Raw genomic sequence first — 18,553 nt, 5'->3', positions numbered from 1 at the left:
GCATCATAAAGTTATGCTTATGATTGGCTATCCGAACTTCCGATGGTAACCGATGTCGCTTTCGGCTGTTTTCGTTAGGACGCCGTGTAGCATCTAGCGCGTAGGTATATTATTGTGTGGCTGTATTTCCTTGTGTTCTGGCGGAATCTACTTGTTTGAAGAAAATGGCAGACATTAAGAATGAAGAAGTACTTGTGGAGGAAATCGCAAGTAAGTAAAATGTTCTCATGAATATAGTTAATATTTTTAAAAGTTGTATTATCTTTTTTGGACGATTTTGAACACAAAATCTCTACAAGCCATATTGCATTGCGGGCCGCGTAATGGCTTCCCAGCTATGTTATATAGAACTTCTGATTTTTCGTAACTTTAAATCGAAATATCTCTGATAGTATAGTGTTTATACAAAAATGTTTCGAGTGAAAGTTGTTTAGCAATAAAGTGCGGATCGTTTTGCATATATGCCTACTTTTGTAAATTGCTATTTATGTCTGCCTACTGGTGGTTTATTTTTATTCAATGCGTAACTTATTACATCAATCCACCACGTATGGTACGCTAAAATGGCGACTCTGTAGGAGCATTTAATGATGAGAAAAGGTGCGCATAATGAACGATAATAGCTTTTATTTGAAACATTTTTCCCGAAAATGGGTTTAAATGCAAAAAATATATATTTTTGTAATATGTTCGGTCAATCGGCCATGGCCGCCTTATGTAGCGTTGCGTTCGGAAACTTGATCGAAAACAAACCCGCGATTGATAGTTTATTTTCTTTCAACTTTGTCGCAAGTTAAGTTTTGATTTGTTGTCTTACTTCGAATGAACTAATTTTGCTTATATTCAATAATTTTCATAAATGAAGTACAGACAAGAATGTTCTCCTTGAATCAAGCTGTCCTAGTAAAAGTAGCTTTCACATTGGAAAGCCCTGATTGCAATGTAAAAACACGGCGAACTAGTACATTTTATAATGGGCGTAACTATTGCTATTTTAAGATATTGAATGTAATTTAAATTTGTCGGCGAAAAAGAAAAAAGATTAAAACTACCGTTCCAAGATTTTTTCCTCTAGCAACACGTAGTACTGGTGCTAGTAAAATTAATACTAAAAAATCGAAATTACTAACCCATTTTTCTAAAAATATTATCATACTTGTAACATTTGATATTTTCCAAATCCATAGAAATCCTGAAAAATGCAGACCTCGCGAAGATCTCAACGAAGAAGGTCATCCAGAAGTTGGAGAAGCAGTTTGGGGTGGACCTTAGCAAGAAGAAGAAGGTCATTGACCAGCTCGTAATGGACTACGTGAATAACAAGGCTTCTGAAGATGAAGGAGATGCTGAGGAGGAAGAAGAAGATGAAGAGGTATATTATACAAAAAAATCTTTATTTGTAGAATAAGGTGTATAGGTGTTTTAGTGGTGTTTTAGTCGAGAATATTCGCTAAATGGCGTAAAAATATAATTTAGTCGCATTTTATAAAGTAATATTATTGAATTGTAGGTACTAAACATAGATTAGTACTTATCTATGGTACTAAATTCCAATATTATTAAAACTGTAATAAGATAAAATGTCAATAACAATAAAATGTTAAATAAAGATAAAAATAAAAAAAATGTCAGTGGCTATTCAATAGATCAATGGACATTAAAAGATTAATATTGTATTTACCATTAAATGTTAAGACAAAAATATTTCATACCACTCAGCAAATAATAAGTAATCATATGTACTAGTCGTTACTGTTGAGAAAGTTGACTAGACTATGAAAAAACATTTGTCAATTAAATATCTTTTTAAATTTCTTTTAAAACTGATAGATTCTTCATTTACTTTATCATGAAGTTCTTACTGTCCTACTGTAGGGAACTCCTCAAAGGGTTATAGCCCACTATATTCGTACTAATGGTATCATAAAGAAAGTCTTACAAAAGACAAACACACATATACAGTTAGGTCACATATTCAAAAACCCGCATTTTTTATAATAGAGGTAGCAGGTTTGTTTGCCTGCAGTCCGTCTAATGTTAAGTGGCTAATGCGGGGCTTGGACATCTTTGTCCTTATGGGTAGCGGTGCATCTGTGGCCGACCGCAGGTAGGAATATCTAATCCTATCTGGGGTGGATTACAAATGTCTATGCTCCTCGTCTTCTAGTTCTATCTTATAAAAAAAATGCTTGTTTGAAAGATTGTTTTAAATATCACCATTATTATAAATTTCAGGAAGAAGAACCGAAAAAGCCACCAAAGCGATCAGCGCCGGCGTCTAAAGCCTCCGCTAAGAAGGCTCGCAAGGAAAGCTCTGAGGAGGATGAGGAAAATGCATCCAATGATAGTGAATCTGAGGTTTGTTTCAGTTATTGAAGGTGATAGAACCTTTGTGGTTCGACTCCGGCGGCACCACAGCCACACCTATTTCTGCCTGATAACACCAGTGTTGATGCTGCTGTGTTCTGGTTTGAAGGGTGTGGTCGTCCGAGCCGTTCCAGCTTAGTTCTCAGGGGTAGTGACGCATCTGTGGCCGACCTCAGGTAGTAATATCTAATCCTATATGGGGTTAATTACAGATGTCTATGGGCGGCAGTAGCCCCTTACCATCAGGTGGACTGCATGCTTGTCTGCTAGTCCTATATTATTAAAAAAAAAATTGGTAATTCACCAATTTTTTAAAATTAAATTTATTAAAATTATGTTTGAATTTTATAGGAGGAAAAAAAGAAACCAGCTCCCAAGAAGGGCAGAAAGAAGAAGGGATCTGATGCTGATTCTGACTCTGACTGGGTCAAGAAGAAGGAAAAAGCACCCAAGGCTAAGAAGGTATACACTTGATATGAAATATTATCATTTTGTAATCAACTGTTGGACCCCACCTACGTGTAATATGGTAACCCAAAAAAAGTATATTTTCGTTTTTATTGCATAAATTGCATTATTTTAATGTGTTATATCGACACAAGTAATAACATTATTATAATACTGCATATCGAAATATCGATTTTTTTGGTCCAAAAGATCGATTCTCCGATTAATCGATCTTAGGTCGCCATCCCTATTACCAGTGGGATTTCCAGGATAAAAAATCGTATGTCCCTTCTCGGGTCTCAGACTATCTTTGTACAAAATTTCATTAAAATCGGTTCAGTGGATTGGGCGTGAAGAAGAGACAACCAGACAGACAGACAGAGTTACTTTCGGATTTATAATATTAGTAAGGATTTCATTATTCAGGTTAGGTATCGAAAGTTTTCGCTTCAGCCGGCACTCCTGCAGTGCTACCCGGTAACTTTTTTATCTAGCTGACTATCTAGCTGACCCGGCAAACGTTGTGTTGCCATATAAATAAAAAAATGTTAAGGGTGAACAACCCTTATAACTTAGGGGTATGAAAAATAGATAGTAGCCAATTCTCACACCTATTGAACATGCATATAAAATTTGGTGAAAATCGGTAAAAAAGGTTTCGGAGGAGTACGGTAACTAACATTGTGACACGAGAATTTTATATATAAGATAAGTAACAAATGTTTTTTATTCCGAAGGCCGGAGGTCGCGGCAAAGGTGGCGGCTACACTCGCGCCTACAAACTATCTCCAGCGCTCGCTGAACTGATGGGACAGGAGGAGATGCCCCGCCACGAAGTAGTGAAGCGAGTGTGGACCATCATCAAGGAGAAGAAACTCTACGATCCCAACAACAAGCAGTTCGCGATCTGCGATGATGCACTTTACAAGGTGATCGGCACGAAGCGATTCCGCACTTTCGGTATGATGAAGTACTTGAAAACGCACTTTTTGGATGAATAAATGTATGTGAAACTGGTGGGCTGTATGTTATAATTAGGTTTTCATAATTACTCGTAATCTAAAACCCAATTATTTGTTTTTTTTTTGTGTGTATTTTTAGCTATAAGCTATTATACGTTGTGATTTTGTGTATTGTTTTCGTAACAATGAGGATGTATTTTCCTGGAAATTTCAAAGAAGCTAAAGAGTCTGTCCATGTATAATCAGTTTAATTTAAAAGTAATTTTCATGAGGAATCCTTTTTAGTTTTCTATATAAAAACATTACTGATGGTCTTCAGGTAGTATTCCGATACTATTTAGACTCTTATTACATATCTATGGCCAATTACTATGTTACTTAGTTCTTAAGCGACCATATTTAACTACAGTTAAGTGAAATGTGGTCACTTAAGACTTACTAAGACTTCAACTCTTTGATTCACATCAGATAGGACTCGTGTTACATTTGAAATTATTTGACGCCCATTAAAAATGTCTAGTATCTTCAGAGCCTCATTAATTAACCATTATATTATCCTACTTGTATCACATACAAATATTGCATTACTTACAGTTTAAATTATTATTCTTTATGACGTTTTCTATGAAAACTATATAACATAATGTATAGCCCACCTTTCAGCTGTAGATGTAAGTTAGGTTAAGTTAATCCATTAAGAGATTTCAGTGAGTAGTGTTTATGACTGAAATTGGTGATTTGGAATATTTGTGGATTTTTCCAGGCTTCTTACCTTGTGTAGGTATTAGATTTTTTATAATTTGCATTTATGCTTATATAAGCTGTTGTGTCAATTGATTTGGAAATATGGTAGCTTCGATATGCCCTTATCTGACATCAGTCCCTTTACTGTCAGGGTCTACTGTTCGATGCTCGTCGGCAAATGTGAAGATATGCATGAACCATAATTTGAGCCGATTAGCATGAAATAATTTGATTAGTTTGTTAAATGTGACAACTATCGAAATTCAGAAATGTTGTTGTACCTTAGGTATAGGTATTGGCCCTATATTGTAATAGGGCAAGAGGCATTCCAACTTGGTCCTCAGTGACACCAATTCTGTAGCTAACCTTAGATGGATTACATGTTCATTTATACTTTAAAAAAATGTTACTCAATACTAAATGTAGACTTTATAAAAACAGATATAAAATCGTGAATTCTCTCATATTTTCAAGTCAATTAAATTTTCATTATTTTTCCCTTGGAATGTATGGAATACTAAAATATCATTGTCCCTTGATCTCTAAATATTTTTTTAGAACGCATCATTCACGAATATTTCAAATTAATTTAGTTTTAGCTGACGAAAATTGCTGTGATATCTTTTGATGGATTATATTCACTGAAATAATAATACTAATGCGATGGTATGTATGAGGGCAACACTGAATTTAATTACGATATAAAATGTAGCAAGTGTTGCCATTAAATGTTTGTGATACGAATCCTTAATGTTAATATGGAAGTAAGTAACATTTGAAATATACATAAAGGACTGTCATTTTATTTAATTACAATACAAAAAAGTGTGGTAGAGTTGTTATATTGCAACATCTGTTTACATCTCGCCTACGAAAATGCGACATACAACAATTTCTTCATGTCTAATTTCGACCTTTAATAGGTAAACATTGGATAGATTGGTTATTAATAATGGGCGTTTGTCCCCAAGGGTAACGTCCGATTAACTTAAATTAGCAGTCACAGTAATAAAATTTTTTTAAAGTCCAACTTATTTTCATTACATTAAAAATATAGAAAACAAATGTTTCTCCATCTCATTCCAGATAATGTGTGTGCAAATGAGATAGACGATATTTGAATTACGCGTTGTAGTATGACGTCACGCTTCATATTCATATTATATATATACAAAAATAATTCATAGACAATATGGATATATTTGATTTTAAATGACTCATAGCAGTGCATTAAAGTAATTATAATAAAATGATAGTTTAATTAATTCTCCATAAAAAATATATTCGTAACACATACATACACCTGCAAACTGGAGCTATTTAATACATAATAAATCTTGATTTAAAAAATATTTTTCCTATTTTGTTTTATAATATAATATACGTACATTGTACAATTGCATTTGATATATAATAGGTTATTGAAGTAATGTGGCAATGTTCAGTTTCTTTTTTACATATGTATGTTTCGAGTAACATAATATAATGTGGTTAGTGTAAGATATTTTTGCGAATAGTTAGCTTTTAATAAATTTACTTGTAAGGTGGTAGAAACCTCCTTGATTGGACTCTTGAAGCACCACCTTCACACATATTTTGCCTTCGAATTTAACAAATACCAAACTTTACAGGGCAGACATTTCAAGTTATTCACAAACGTCATTTTACTATGAGCGCATTTCAAAGCCGTCGTTATACCGACTGATTTATTTGAAAACTAAAGTACACAGATTTTTTTCTGTAATGCAGTAATAATATTTAGACAATATGTTATCCAAATCTGATAAAAAGTGAATTTAGTCTTTGTTCTACGACTTTGACGATAGATGAAAAGTATGTTCAGCGCAGTTGTTTTCTGGTTTAACAGTGAGATATTTAAAGTTTAAATTTTAAACTAGGCGTTCTCGCTCAGTTTTGTCTCTGGTCTGGTTTCGGGTCTGGGTGTTTACTAGCTTTGTGTGTGTGGAGTTGCTAAAAATAAATAAAAGTCATGTAATAACGTACATTTTTCTCTGAATAACATATCAAATAAGAATTTTAATGCTATAAAAACTGACTATTTGCAAAAATAATAGCATTAAGTTAGTACATATTTAGGATATGTACAAAAATAATTAGTAAGGAATGTGGTAGGTTGTATGGTTTGTATTGTTTTGGTTGTAAAGGTGAACTAAATTGAGTTAAAACATTTTTTTATATTCTTTACTCTTTAACACGCTTTTATTAGCTTGGGTTGTTTCTATGTATGTATGTATGTATGTAACGGAATCTTTGAGCTCAATTTTCATCAACTTCCACAACTCTGATTAATTTTAAACTTTGCACACGTATCAAGGACCGATGACAATGCAATAATTTGATAACAGTTTCCCATTATCTTTATTAATTTCCCAATTTATGAGTTTGTCACAGACTGAAAAATGTAATATAAATAATAGTTTGAAAACTAAAAACACGCTTTTATTGGTAATAAAACTAAAAACTAGAAAATATTTTTTAATGACAAGAGTTTAAGAGTAAAGTTTCAAAAGTCAAAGTTTCAATTCAGAGTAAAAAGCGTGGGGTGCATGATATTTTAAATGTTCCAATCATTCTATTGGCAATTATTTATGAGAGAATAGTTATGAACCCAGTAAAATGCACCCCACGCTTTTTACTCTGTATTGATACTCTTAAACTCTGTCATTAAAAATTATTTTCTAGTTTTTAGTTTGATTAGCAATAAAAGCGTGTTTTTTTAGTTTTTTAAACTATTATTTATTTTTTTAAAGAGGATTAATTTTACACGAATCAAAAGTTGTAATTTTTTTCTCTATGACTTGCATATTGCATTTAAAAATACTCTGAAAGGGGTCCTAAAAACCATGACGTATAACCGATATTTTTGATGTTTCTTTTTGATATAATTTTAGAAATACACATTTCCAAAACAAAAAACTTTTTGTTTTTGCAAGCCCAAAATGCTAATTAATTTTTTTTCTATGTGTGCTTCTTATTCCTCAGTCTAGATATTTGGCAGAAACTCAAGTAAGTTCATCTTTATTTGAATGCACTTTATAAGGATTGTTTCAACTATGAACGCTAGAATTGACTTATTGGATCCTAAACGGATGAAAATGAATAAAAGACTACGATTTGATTTCTCGTTTTTTATTTTCTTCATTACCTCAATAATAATTATTTTTTCATACATCACTTACGCAATAAACAAGTAAACATTTATTTAAAAATATTTTCCGCGTTATAAAAATATTTTGTTAACAATAGTGACTGATTAGATTATAAGAAAGTTATCTATGCCTTACTAAACTCAACAATACTGATAATATTTTATTGTAGGTAGCAATTTACCTACATTTTTTACGTATGACTTCTCAATTTTAAAAAACAAAATTATAAGTTTCCATCGACTTGCCTTTACCTTAATATAAGAATAAAATCAATAATTAATTTTAATAAGGCTTGATTATGTTTTCTAGTTATATTAAAATAATTTTTGGTCATAACGTTACACATCGATAACAAAACTCGTTACCATAGCAACTGATAAATCAATTTTTGACTATTTACCACGTTTTTTTTCGCACATATTTCCCAATTATTCAAACAATGGCATGCAACGAAAACGTAATAAAGAATATGGCGAACGAAATAGCACGAAACTGCCAGACACATAGCGTGACGGTGGAGCCAGATTTCGTGACGTATTTGATAGAGTTGCTGCTCTTAAACCCGAAGTATGGGAAGCTGTTCTCGAAGACCATCAGCAGGAACAACCTTGAGTACTTCGTGAATGAGTGTGTTGATATGATTATACGTAAGTACTTTGTGATAGAGAGGTGTGGGTACAAGATGTGTAGCTTCCTCCTAATGTACTCCTGGGGCTCTTTGACATGGAACTCTTCAAACAGAGGTAGAATGAGCTGTCATCCAAAGTCTGCGAGGCATTGGAGACTCTTCTGGTGTTGCTAAAGTCCATAGGCGACGATGACTTCTTTCCATCAGGTAGCACGTCTATTTTATCTTTACGTTCGAAAATAAAAAAATGGTAGTAAGTGTTCGATGCTTGCTGTGAATAACTGTAATGAACCCCAAAAAGATTGAATTCGAAGGTCCCGCACCTGTGGTCGATCGCAGATGCTTTGATACTTCAAAAGCCTAAGCTGTTTCCAGCCAGAATACATACAATTTTTATTTATTCGTTCCTGGGATTCGTAAGACTGTTACAAAATCACTACATGCATTGACATCGTCGTGATATAGCAAAGAACGCATAGATACATAAGGCATTCCACATTTGTCGTAAGAGATATGAACATTTCAAGTTTCCAGCCAGAATACATACAATTTTTATTTATTCGTTCCTGGGATTCGTAAGACTGTTACAAAATCACTACATGCATTGACATCGTCGTGATATAGCAAAGAACGCATAGATACATAAGGCATTCCACATTTGTCGTAAGAGATATGAACATTTCAATCAATTTTTGTTCATTTAAAACTCCCCGGCCGGACTACGTATACAGGGAAGCTCTGGGATTTCCAGAGGAATGTACCGATATTTAAATATGGCATACTATTATTTTCCAGGTGGCGAAACAGCAATAAACACGATGAAAATGCAGCACGTCATGCACACAAACTACGACAAGTTGCAAAACCTAATAGACAAGCACTTGGACTCAATAGAGCGGTGCTTACGACCCCTGGTCAACGAGATTCTCGACGAAGACCCTGAGGTTGCCGACGAGGCGGAGTTCAAGAAACTGTTCAGGAAGATCGCCATTTACATTGTTCTTTGCAGTGGATTGGGGAATCCTGGTACTATCACTGTTAGTACGAATATCATTGTAGCTTTCTTTCCCGTATAACTGGTAGATGTTCTGCTATGTTAGTTCAATGCAGAAGGTCGTAAGGTACAGGGCCAAAACATATCAGATTATAACCGCATATAATGCCTTCGGCAAGCTTTAACTACGTTTCATAACACAAGTAGGATCCGTATCAGAATGTGCTTTCCTTTGCCTGGAAGCGCACATAAAGTTGTATAACCAATAGTTTTTTTTTAAGATGTACTAATTTACATCCAGATCCGTTTCGGCCCTGAGGTCCGAATTGGCAAAGGGGAGAGTATTGAGCGAACTCGGATATTACCTATCAAAACCCCCCGGTGTCCTGAGACACTTGGTGCCGGGTCACGAGAAAACGTTAACATTACTGACCCACCTAACGTTGTTGAATTTCATAGGTTGATTATAAACCATGAAGCATTTGTTTTCGTTTAAGTCCTTATTTTACAGACTCTAAAAGAAGGAATGGGAGCTCTTGAAAGCGTGTTTTCTCTTGACGATCTAAGAGTGTTCGTAGCACTCCCGCGGACGGAGAAGCTGTCGCAACTCAACGAGCTCATGCAAATCACCTCTGGAGTGAGACTCTTCAACCGGGACTGTAAGAAGGGTGGAGAGGGAATACCGGATTGTAAGTGTGAGATTGTATAGCACTTTCGATCCTTCAAAATGATTAACATCCATTTTTCGGTTTATCGTATGATACAGTTCGAATGAAGTCTAGAAAAATGCTGTGCCCAATTAAAAGGTATGTTCATGCAAAGATGTAGGTACTCTACGAGACAATCTGTAAGAGTCTTTTACGTCGAAATCCTGCTTAAAAAATAAAACTGAATATGACGTTCACGTGAAATAACTGTAACTTGGTACCTTATAATATTTTTTTGTCATAATATTTTATTTTTCATCCACTTGAATTCCCTCTTGCATTAAATAAACTATGCTTTTACAAAATCTATCCAGATCACTTCGATTAGCTACATGAGACATTAAAAGATCTGCCTAATTATCCTTAGATGAAATAACTACTTGTTTCTTGGGTGCCTTTTCAGTGCCCTTCAACCTAGTCGACGCCGGTAAAGCATGCCTAGCTTCCCTCTCGAACTCCCTAATATCGGTGATGCAACGAGTCAACACACTGACCACAGCTGTTGAGGACACCATCACGATACAAGACGAGACCGGCAACATCGCTGTCAATGTTAAACCTGACTGCGACTTGGATATGTAATGTTGTTGTTTAGATTTTCGATTAAGTACCTACTTTATAAACAATTATATGTGACCAAAATCATTGTTAATTATATAAAAGTGATATCTTGGTATTTGATATCGTTCTCATCCATATACTTGAAAATTAATTGTTACAGGCTTAAGATAATTAGGATTTTGTGATGTTTTCATAAACGTAATGGGTTAAAGATATTGAATGTTACGAGTGAAGTGGTCGTCACAAAACGAAACTTCTACGTGTAGTACACTAAGGTAAAGTCACCTATTTCCGCGGTATTTTCACCAAAACTAGAAAGAGCGTCAGATATTAAGCATTTACTACGGCTTAATAAGGAATTAGATAATTTTATCAGAAGCTTCATTATCTGTACTCTTGAAATAGACTCGACATTTTACGATTAAATATTGATTTAAATGTGTATTTAAAATAAATATGAACCAAGTCAGAAAACCCTAATTCCGATGTAAAAATCCTTATTCCGATGTATTTGGCTCCTAATTCCGAGTATACAAAATAAGGGAGTGAAAGAGATAGAACGACTGCTACATGGTGTATAAAAATAAATGTTATTTATTGAATTTAGTTTAAATTTTGATTTATTTTTTTTTATTATTAAAATAGTAGCTCTATCATAAGTGTTCTTAGCTATGATTAAAGGGAAGCTGCCGAAATAAAACTTTTTTCAGTATAGTTTCTTGACTGGTTAATTTTACTAATGTAGGTATATCATGTATTTTTTAAACTACAGTAGATTCGTGTATCTGCAATACAATTTTGGACATTCTTCTTCGTGTACTTTATACTAGGGTTTATTATCGTACACCAGAAATAATAATAATATGGAATATCGTCATCAGCTTTATAGAATTATTTCGTTTTGAGTAATTTAATCAAATGAAAACGTCGTAAAATGTTCTAGTTCTTATTTAAATAGCTATTAAAATCGTATGACAATGTTAATTCTTCATTAATTAGGATTAAGTGAATTACTGATACAAACGATATATGTGTTCTTAAAACCGATGAAAACTTTAAACACCCTGTATAGTATTTTGCGGCTATGCCGCGGATTAATGTGTCCATATAACCTAATTCCAATTTATATACATCGGAATAGCGTTTCATAACTAAAAATCACGTTTCCAAATTCCGATTATTAAATAATAACAGACTTTTACACAATTTAGAGGCAGAAAGATGCTTTATTGAAATATGTATATAATAATATACAATACTTGTTCAATATTCCATTGATATCTGGATAAACTTCATTTTCTCTCCTTAGTTGTCCCATAGAAGAAATTAGGAAAGTACATAAATAGGTCATCTTGATATTATATAATTAGGTAATGCAGTACAATGCTGTGCCTCGGAAAATGATTTCGATATTAATTGAGTATTAAATTTATCAAATTCGAAGCAAGACGTGCTTATTCATAAAAACAACTACAAAAATTGAAATTAAATACAAGTCTATGAAATTGCTATTCCGTGGTATACCTCGGTTTTAGGGACAGCCCAAAATATTTGGCACCTAATGCCGCTGTATTTTTAAACGTATTTTTACTATTATCTGTTAATAAATAAGCAAAATATTTAAATGTTATCGATTCCATATATAATCAATATAATGTTTTCATTGAAACACTACCCCACACATGCATATTTATTGAAAAAATCACTATTTGAGAAATCGTGACATTCACGTGCAAGAGGCCCAAAATGTATGAAGCATGCGTTTGATGGAGGCACTAATGCAAAACTATGCGATTATTTAAAAAACCATACACATAATACTATTACGGTAGCCATATGACGATAGAGAGATAAATTATCTATTAAATAACATACCTTTCAGTAAAAATGATTTTGTAAATAGTTTATAAAAGCCATTTTTGTAAATACCACGGAATTTGGTGCCAATTTCAGAACCCCTCGGCATTAGGTGACTTTACCTTATAGCCTTGAATTTCATTCCAATACAGAACAATTTAACAAATAGTTTTAATGTGATTTCTGACTGATATATATTATATTTCTCATAACATCAACGTGAAACTTTACGAGTCTTCGGAGATTTATCAGATCTGGTTTTATCACCTTTTTTCCTTGTCTTATTGTTACTTTTAGTGACGACTACAAGAAAATATTCGAGCTACTAGCCTTCAATCGTCAATACGAGGTGTACATCAGGAAACTCCTAACAGATGTAGAGGCGATGGTGTTGAACGGCACACAATGTGTGGAGAGGGTGAAGTTCGTTCTCGAGGAGTTGCATAGCGCTGTGAAGTATAAAGCCGCTGTGCCGGTCGTCACTGTATATGTAAGTGCACAGTAAACTCGTTTATATGTCATTTATATAGCGACGTGCTTTTGCCCGCGGCTTCGCTCGCGATACGAAGTAATATTATTAACTAAGAAGATTTATACAAACTTTCATCCCCTATTTTATCCCCTTGGGGGTAGAATTAATCAAAATCCTTTCTTAGCGGATGCCTACGTCATAACATCTACCTGCATGCCAAATTTCAGCCCGATCCGTCCAGTGGTTTGGGCTGTGCGTTGATAGATCACTATGTCAGTCAGTCACCTTTGAGTTATATATATTTAGAAGAAAGAAGAAGTATGAAATCAATTAATTTTGATAACTAATATATTATTATTTCTTCGAATAATAGCTTTTCTCGTCGCTTTCAAGTAGCGAATGATTTTAGAGCGTAGCAGTTTTATATTTAGGATCTTAAGATGTGTAACACAAAATGTGGTCCTTCGAACTGGATCGAGAGATCTATAAATGTAACTGCCTGAATGTTTATTTTGAAACGTCAAATTTGTACTTCACCACATTCTTATTAAAAAATCAGAACATCACAGTAAACTTTTTTATTATAAGTATACCTTAAATAAAGGTAGTGACGTTATTGTCACATAAAAAAGATTTTCCCATAATTTCCTCATCAAATCTTCATATTTTTCAGCCTCTATTTACAAATCTGTGGCAAGTGTGGCGTGCCATGCAGAACGTTATGTACCTAATATCGACCGTGAACCGCCTCATGTCTATCTTGAACTCTATTCAGGAGCATATGAGGATACCCTATAACACCTTGGATAAGATGCTGCAGGGCAAACAGGTACTTGGTTAGAGAAATAAGAAATTGTCATACAGCTAGAGCTTTATGAATGTAACATTTAAACAACGCTTTCGTTAAAACAGTAAAAGTACAAGGTGGCCATCGACAACATAAACAAAGTCATGTCGTCAACTCATTAAATAAATAAAAAATAAATAAAAATGCATTTATTTAGTCGGGGCTTCCTCGTAAGTAGTCAGAGACACTTGTGACTCATATACCACTATCCCAAGAATGGGTATGGGTTTTTTTCTTTAAGTGTCCCACCAGAACTACTCAGTTGAGGACTTGTTTTGATCCAGTAGGAATATAGGAAAAATATTCTAACTGATAATTTCTAAATGCCTATTTCCTTTTACTTAAATTTCACTAAGATTGAGAGGGATTAGGCCAAAGACCAACGCACTGGCCAAGGGCCATTGGTAGATTTAACACACATCCTTTAGAACGTTTTTTATTAGCTTATTATTTTTATTATTGTATTCTGTATTATTCAAGAAAACGATGTTACAGGTGATATCAGATCAAGAGAGAATGAGTGGAAAGGTCAGCATTGAGGAGAGGCTGTCTCTCGGCTCCTTGAAGAATTATGTCGCGTACAACGATAGTACGACGACCATGAGAGAGAAGCATGTGCAGGTAATTGTTATCCTTGATTTTGAATTAATAAAAGATGTGAAATAGATTAAGAAGTTGTTAAGAAGTGTTTGGACGTAGAAGAACTCTCTGTGCTCCAATTGAGTTGACACAGAGCTGGTGTGGTCTGATTTCAATTGTCTGATAAGACAGACTCAATTATTTATAGATGTGCTTTCATTCAGTTTTTTTAAAATATTACTGAAAGGATTATTGATATGCCAGGCAAGCAAACAATATGCCTAATGCTGGTTATTGGTCACGGGCGCCTGACCTAAGACCAAATGAACTCTATAAAGGATTGGAGTCTTACACGAGGTCGGTTGCTATGCCGTCCTTGAGTAGTAAGTTGCAGTACCTTGGTAAAATTCTATAGTCTTTCCCCTTCCAACGAAAACCCAGCAGCGCTTCACTGCTGATGCCCTAACTAATATATATATAAATAAATGCGAATATGACTGTTTTGTTTGCTACGCTTTCAAGTCTCAACGTAAGTTATTGTCATGAAATTTTGTACACGCCTTGTCAGGGATTCAGAAAAGAATATTACAATCTCTGATCGTGTATGAAGCCGCGGGTAAGAGCTATGTAATAAATATCACGGTCGTAACACCGTGAATATCAAAGATTTCTACCACACCACTTACAATTATCACATTAATTCTAGTTCCTGGGTTTTTGTGCTCTTTGCTTGTGTGTCGGAGCGCTGGTGCCAAGCAATTTGAAGGTCGGTTTGATCAAGAGCAAGGGCTCCCGCTACGGATTCTGCAGCGTCAAAATGGCCGCACGGTTCAGTAAGGACCCTCAAAGGTATTTCACGAATATTAAAATAATTTCTTTTGCAAATATGAAGGTGTGATTGCCTTCAATTTCAATGTCTGTTAAATTAGATACATATATGTGGACCAATATTTGGACTGAAAGCATGGGCTCTAATACAAGATTGAGTGCAACTCTTTTTATTTCCCACTGCTGGGTATAGATGTCTCCATGATTGGGAGAGGCTTGAATACTTTACTAAGTTATTTCTATTCGGATTGGAAAAATGATTATTGGATAAAATGCACCGACTTCCCAAAGGAAGAGAGGTTATCTATACGACGCGTATATATTTTTTTGAGACTTTCATAATTTTTGGAATCAAAAATGAAACTTACTTGCATTTTGCAAAACAAATTTCTTACTTATGTACATACATTTACATATACAGAAGTACTTTATAATATTGTGTCTGTATTTTTTCCTTAGGTACGTGCACGAGGTATTGGATTTTTCACGAAACAATCCCCACGTCATCAACCTGTTGAATATAATCGAAGAAGTTTCGAAAGTCAAGAATATTGATTGTCTAGTCACGAAATTTCTAGCTAAAAGTTAGTTATATTTTTTTCTACGCAATTAATATTAAATAACTATTTGCGACTGTTATTGCTGATTATTAAATGTTGTTACAGTTTCTTCTGCTGTGGATCTTTTTAATATAATATAGGAGTAGCAGACGAGCATGCAGTGCACCTGATGGTAAGTGGCTACTGCCACTCATGGACATCTGTAATCAACCCCAGATAGGATTAGATATTCCTAAGGTCGAACACAGATGCCGCTACCCCTGAGGACTAAGCTGGAACGCCTCTTAAAAGTATGTCTCCCTTACCACACCCTTCGAACCAACACAGCAGCGCTTAACACTGCTGTTATGAGGAAGAAATAGGTGTGGCGGTGGTGCCGCCGGAGTCGAACCACAATGGATTCTACCACCTTCAATCTTCTAATAAACTTGCTAATACTTCAGCATTTTTTAATAAAATTGTTCATTAGATGAAACTTAAAAACTTTTTCACTAAAACATCTCTTACATTAACGGTTTTATTTTATTTTCAGCCAAGTTACAAGATAAGGATATACAGACAGAAACACATCCAATAGATTCTTATATAGAGAAGAATTACAGTTGGGATTTATGGGAATGGAAGAGAAGAGCTTGTCAATGGGTAAAAATAAATTACTTTTTATTATAAAAATTGGAAATTAAATTTACCCGGCTCGAAGGACTATATTCACAAGGAAGCGAACGAAAGAAATAATTCGCATTAACTGTGTGTTCAAATATAGGTATATGCCTCTAAAACTAGTATATAAAGGGTAAAACTGTAGGTAAGGGAGATATCCCTATCTGAGGCGTTCCAATTTAGCTTTAGGTCTTCAAGGTTAGCGACGCAACTGTCACTCTGATCTTATCTGGGGTTGATTATAAATATGCATAAGCGGCAACGGTCACTTAGCATCAGACGGAGTGCATGATATAAAAATCATCTTCAATATTATAAAAAATGTTAATAGACTTTAATAGCCCATTTACACTACGCAAATTAAAGTCCTTTTTGAAACTGTTATTTTTCAATTACTTCTCAGGCCACAATAGTCAACTGCCGCACCCATTCCACTCAAACAAACTTGAGCCATTTCAAGTCTGAGATCCAATGTCAGACCGTGGAACCAAGGAACAAATGTTTACAAACAAACAAAGATGTTGGGATCAATACCATCCCTAGGAAGGTGTTTATATGGGGCCTTAGAGGTCAGATAGGGGATGGTCAACATAACATGGATCTAACTGAACCACATGCTGCTGATAAGAGAAAGGGTAGGTATCGTTTTACTATCTGTGATAGCTGAATGATAAATTAATAATGTTAAATTAATAATGAAATATTATCTAGTACACTTACATGTTCTGAATATTGTTTTCATGTAGGTAATATTTTCAATTTGCGCTTGGTTGATTGGTAAAATTTTGCGGGGATTAATGTCATAATATGTACATACTTCAAACTTAAATTAATTGTAGTATAAGAGATGGAAGTATGAGATCAATAGTTTTAATATTAATTAAAGGGTTAATTTTAATAATAATGAACTAGTCAACACACTCACAATTTAGCTGCGTTTCGACTTTTGATGCAGAATTAACCCATTAGGGTTCGTACACAAAACTGCGATGCGACGTCGCATCGCAAAAATCTGCGAGCTCCCTCGAAGCATCGCAAGAACTTGCGAATTGATTCGCATCGCACAGTGGTTGTTGTTGTTGGTCACCCTGAGAGACGCTACGCCGCACGATATCGCATCGCAGCAATTCGCATCGCAATTCTCTGCGTTGCGAATTCGCATCGCGTCGCATCGCAGTTTTGTGTTCGAGCCCTTAATTCCCAAGGGTTTAAAAAATGTTTTCTTTTTTATTTTTTTTTATTTCTATTAGTTACATATACATTAAAAATAATAAAATCATAGTCAGAAAAAATATTGATCATTCCGTTTAAATTCCACAAAATGTTGCGTTTACGCAACGTTGGGAGAATTATTGAATATTTGTTACTATAATGCCGCGATCTATTCATGCTAAGAATTTATAGTTAACAATGATTTCTTGGAGCTCAAGCGACACAAACGCTTTTGTTTCATTAGTTAGTCAGTTGTTGAACTTCAAGCTCTCTGGTTTATGTAGTAACCCACAAAACAATTAACTAGTCACAAACAAGGGACTAGTCACCACACTCACAATTTAGCTGCGTTTCGACTTTTGATGCAGCATTGATGTAGTCGCTAAAACGCGTTTTCGATACCGCGACAAAACAATCGCCAATCGCAAGTCGCCGATGCTAAAAGTAGGTAGCTAAAGTTGTAAGATGTTAATTTGCTTCTAGCGCACGTGATTTCCGTATGCCAGTGGCCCTGTGTGGTTCCAGAAGAAATTAACACTTCAAAGGAGGAACCATAGGCAATACATCAAAATATTAATTTTATAGTCATATTAATTGTAGTCATTTTTAAATCATTTTGTAAGGTCTACTCTGTTTTAATAAAGTTTTTTTCGAATATAATTTACTTGTGTTTATTTATACTCTTAACTTTTCCCGTTTTTAAGCGCCTTAGAACGACGTAACACGTCCTTTAAATTATCTAACTCTCAATTCTCCCCTACTTACGATTCGAATCGCCGCCTAAAAAGTTTCACTTCAAAAAAGCATGGTGGAATCATTTAAGATTTGAAAAAAATCCATCAAAAAGTAGAACGAAAAAGTTAAAACCCTTTGTGGCTCGACTATGGCGACACCATCGCCACACCTGTTTTCTGTTGTGTGCTCTGGTTTGAAGGGTGTGGTAAGACATACTTTTACG

The 18,553-nt window shown here is 34.5% G+C and overlaps 2 protein-coding genes across 2 annotated transcripts; both read left to right on the top strand.

The window, feature by feature from the left end:
* Positions 1–50: 50 nt before the first annotated feature.
* Positions 51–3,832, top strand: Non2 (upstream activation factor subunit spp27 homolog Non2). Its single transcript, XM_073077400.1, has 5 exons — positions 51–210; positions 1,188–1,372; positions 2,236–2,358; positions 2,719–2,829; positions 3,552–3,832. Exons 1-5 carry the CDS (start codon positions 165–167, stop codon positions 3,813–3,815), a joined length of 729 nt encoding a protein of 242 aa, XP_072933501.1. The 5' UTR covers positions 51–164; the 3' UTR covers positions 3,816–3,832.
* Positions 3,833–8,040: 4,208 nt separating this feature from the next.
* LOC140745492 (cilia- and flagella-associated protein 206) lies at positions 8,041–18,172 on the top strand. The gene is made up of 12 exons (XM_073077377.1): positions 8,041–8,337; positions 9,114–9,355; positions 9,824–10,001; positions 10,423–10,597; positions 12,735–12,927; positions 13,583–13,738; positions 14,252–14,377; positions 15,042–15,184; positions 15,623–15,747; positions 16,256–16,365; positions 16,787–17,018; positions 18,079–18,172. The coding sequence occupies exons 1-12, from the start codon at positions 8,130–8,132 to the stop codon at positions 18,150–18,152; spliced, it is 1,962 nt and encodes a 653-aa protein (XP_072933478.1). The 5' UTR covers positions 8,041–8,129; the 3' UTR covers positions 18,153–18,172.
* The last annotated feature ends 381 nt before the right edge of the window (positions 18,173–18,553 follow it).

Source organism: Epargyreus clarus, unplaced genomic scaffold, assembly GCF_041222505.1.
Source record: "Epargyreus clarus isolate Ecla_fem2 unplaced genomic scaffold, WU_Ecla_fem_2.2 ptg000002l, whole genome shotgun sequence".
Lineage (NCBI taxonomy): Eukaryota > Metazoa > Arthropoda > Insecta > Lepidoptera > Hesperiidae > Epargyreus > Epargyreus clarus.
The sequence above is the reverse complement of the archived record's forward strand: the minus strand, read 5'-3'. Positions and strand labels throughout refer to the sequence as shown.

What these genes read in the sequence shown, in the direction of transcription:
- LOC140745492 (XM_073077377.1), top strand. Translation starts at nt 8,130, where the DNA reads ATGGCATGCAACGAAAACGTAATAAAGAATATGGCGAACGAAATAGCA. An exon ending in TTCAGTAAGGACCCTCAAAG is followed by an intron (nt 15,185 to 15,622) that starts GTATTTCACGAA and finishes TTTTTTCCTTAG; the next exon opens with GTACGTGCACGAGGTATTGG. An exon ending in AGAGAAGAGCTTGTCAATGG is followed by an intron (nt 16,366 to 16,786) that starts GTAAAAATAAAT and finishes ATTACTTCTCAG; the next exon opens with GCCACAATAGTCAACTGCCG.
- Non2 (XM_073077400.1), top strand. Translation starts at nt 165, where the DNA reads ATGGCAGACATTAAGAATGAAGAAGTACTTGTGGAGGAAATCGCAA. An exon ending in AGGAAGAAGAAGATGAAGAG is followed by an intron (nt 1,373 to 2,235) that starts GTATATTATACA and finishes TATAAATTTCAG; the next exon opens with GAAGAAGAACCGAAAAAGCC. An exon ending in AAGCACCCAAGGCTAAGAAG is followed by an intron (nt 2,830 to 3,551) that starts GTATACACTTGA and finishes TTTATTCCGAAG; the next exon opens with GCCGGAGGTCGCGGCAAAGG.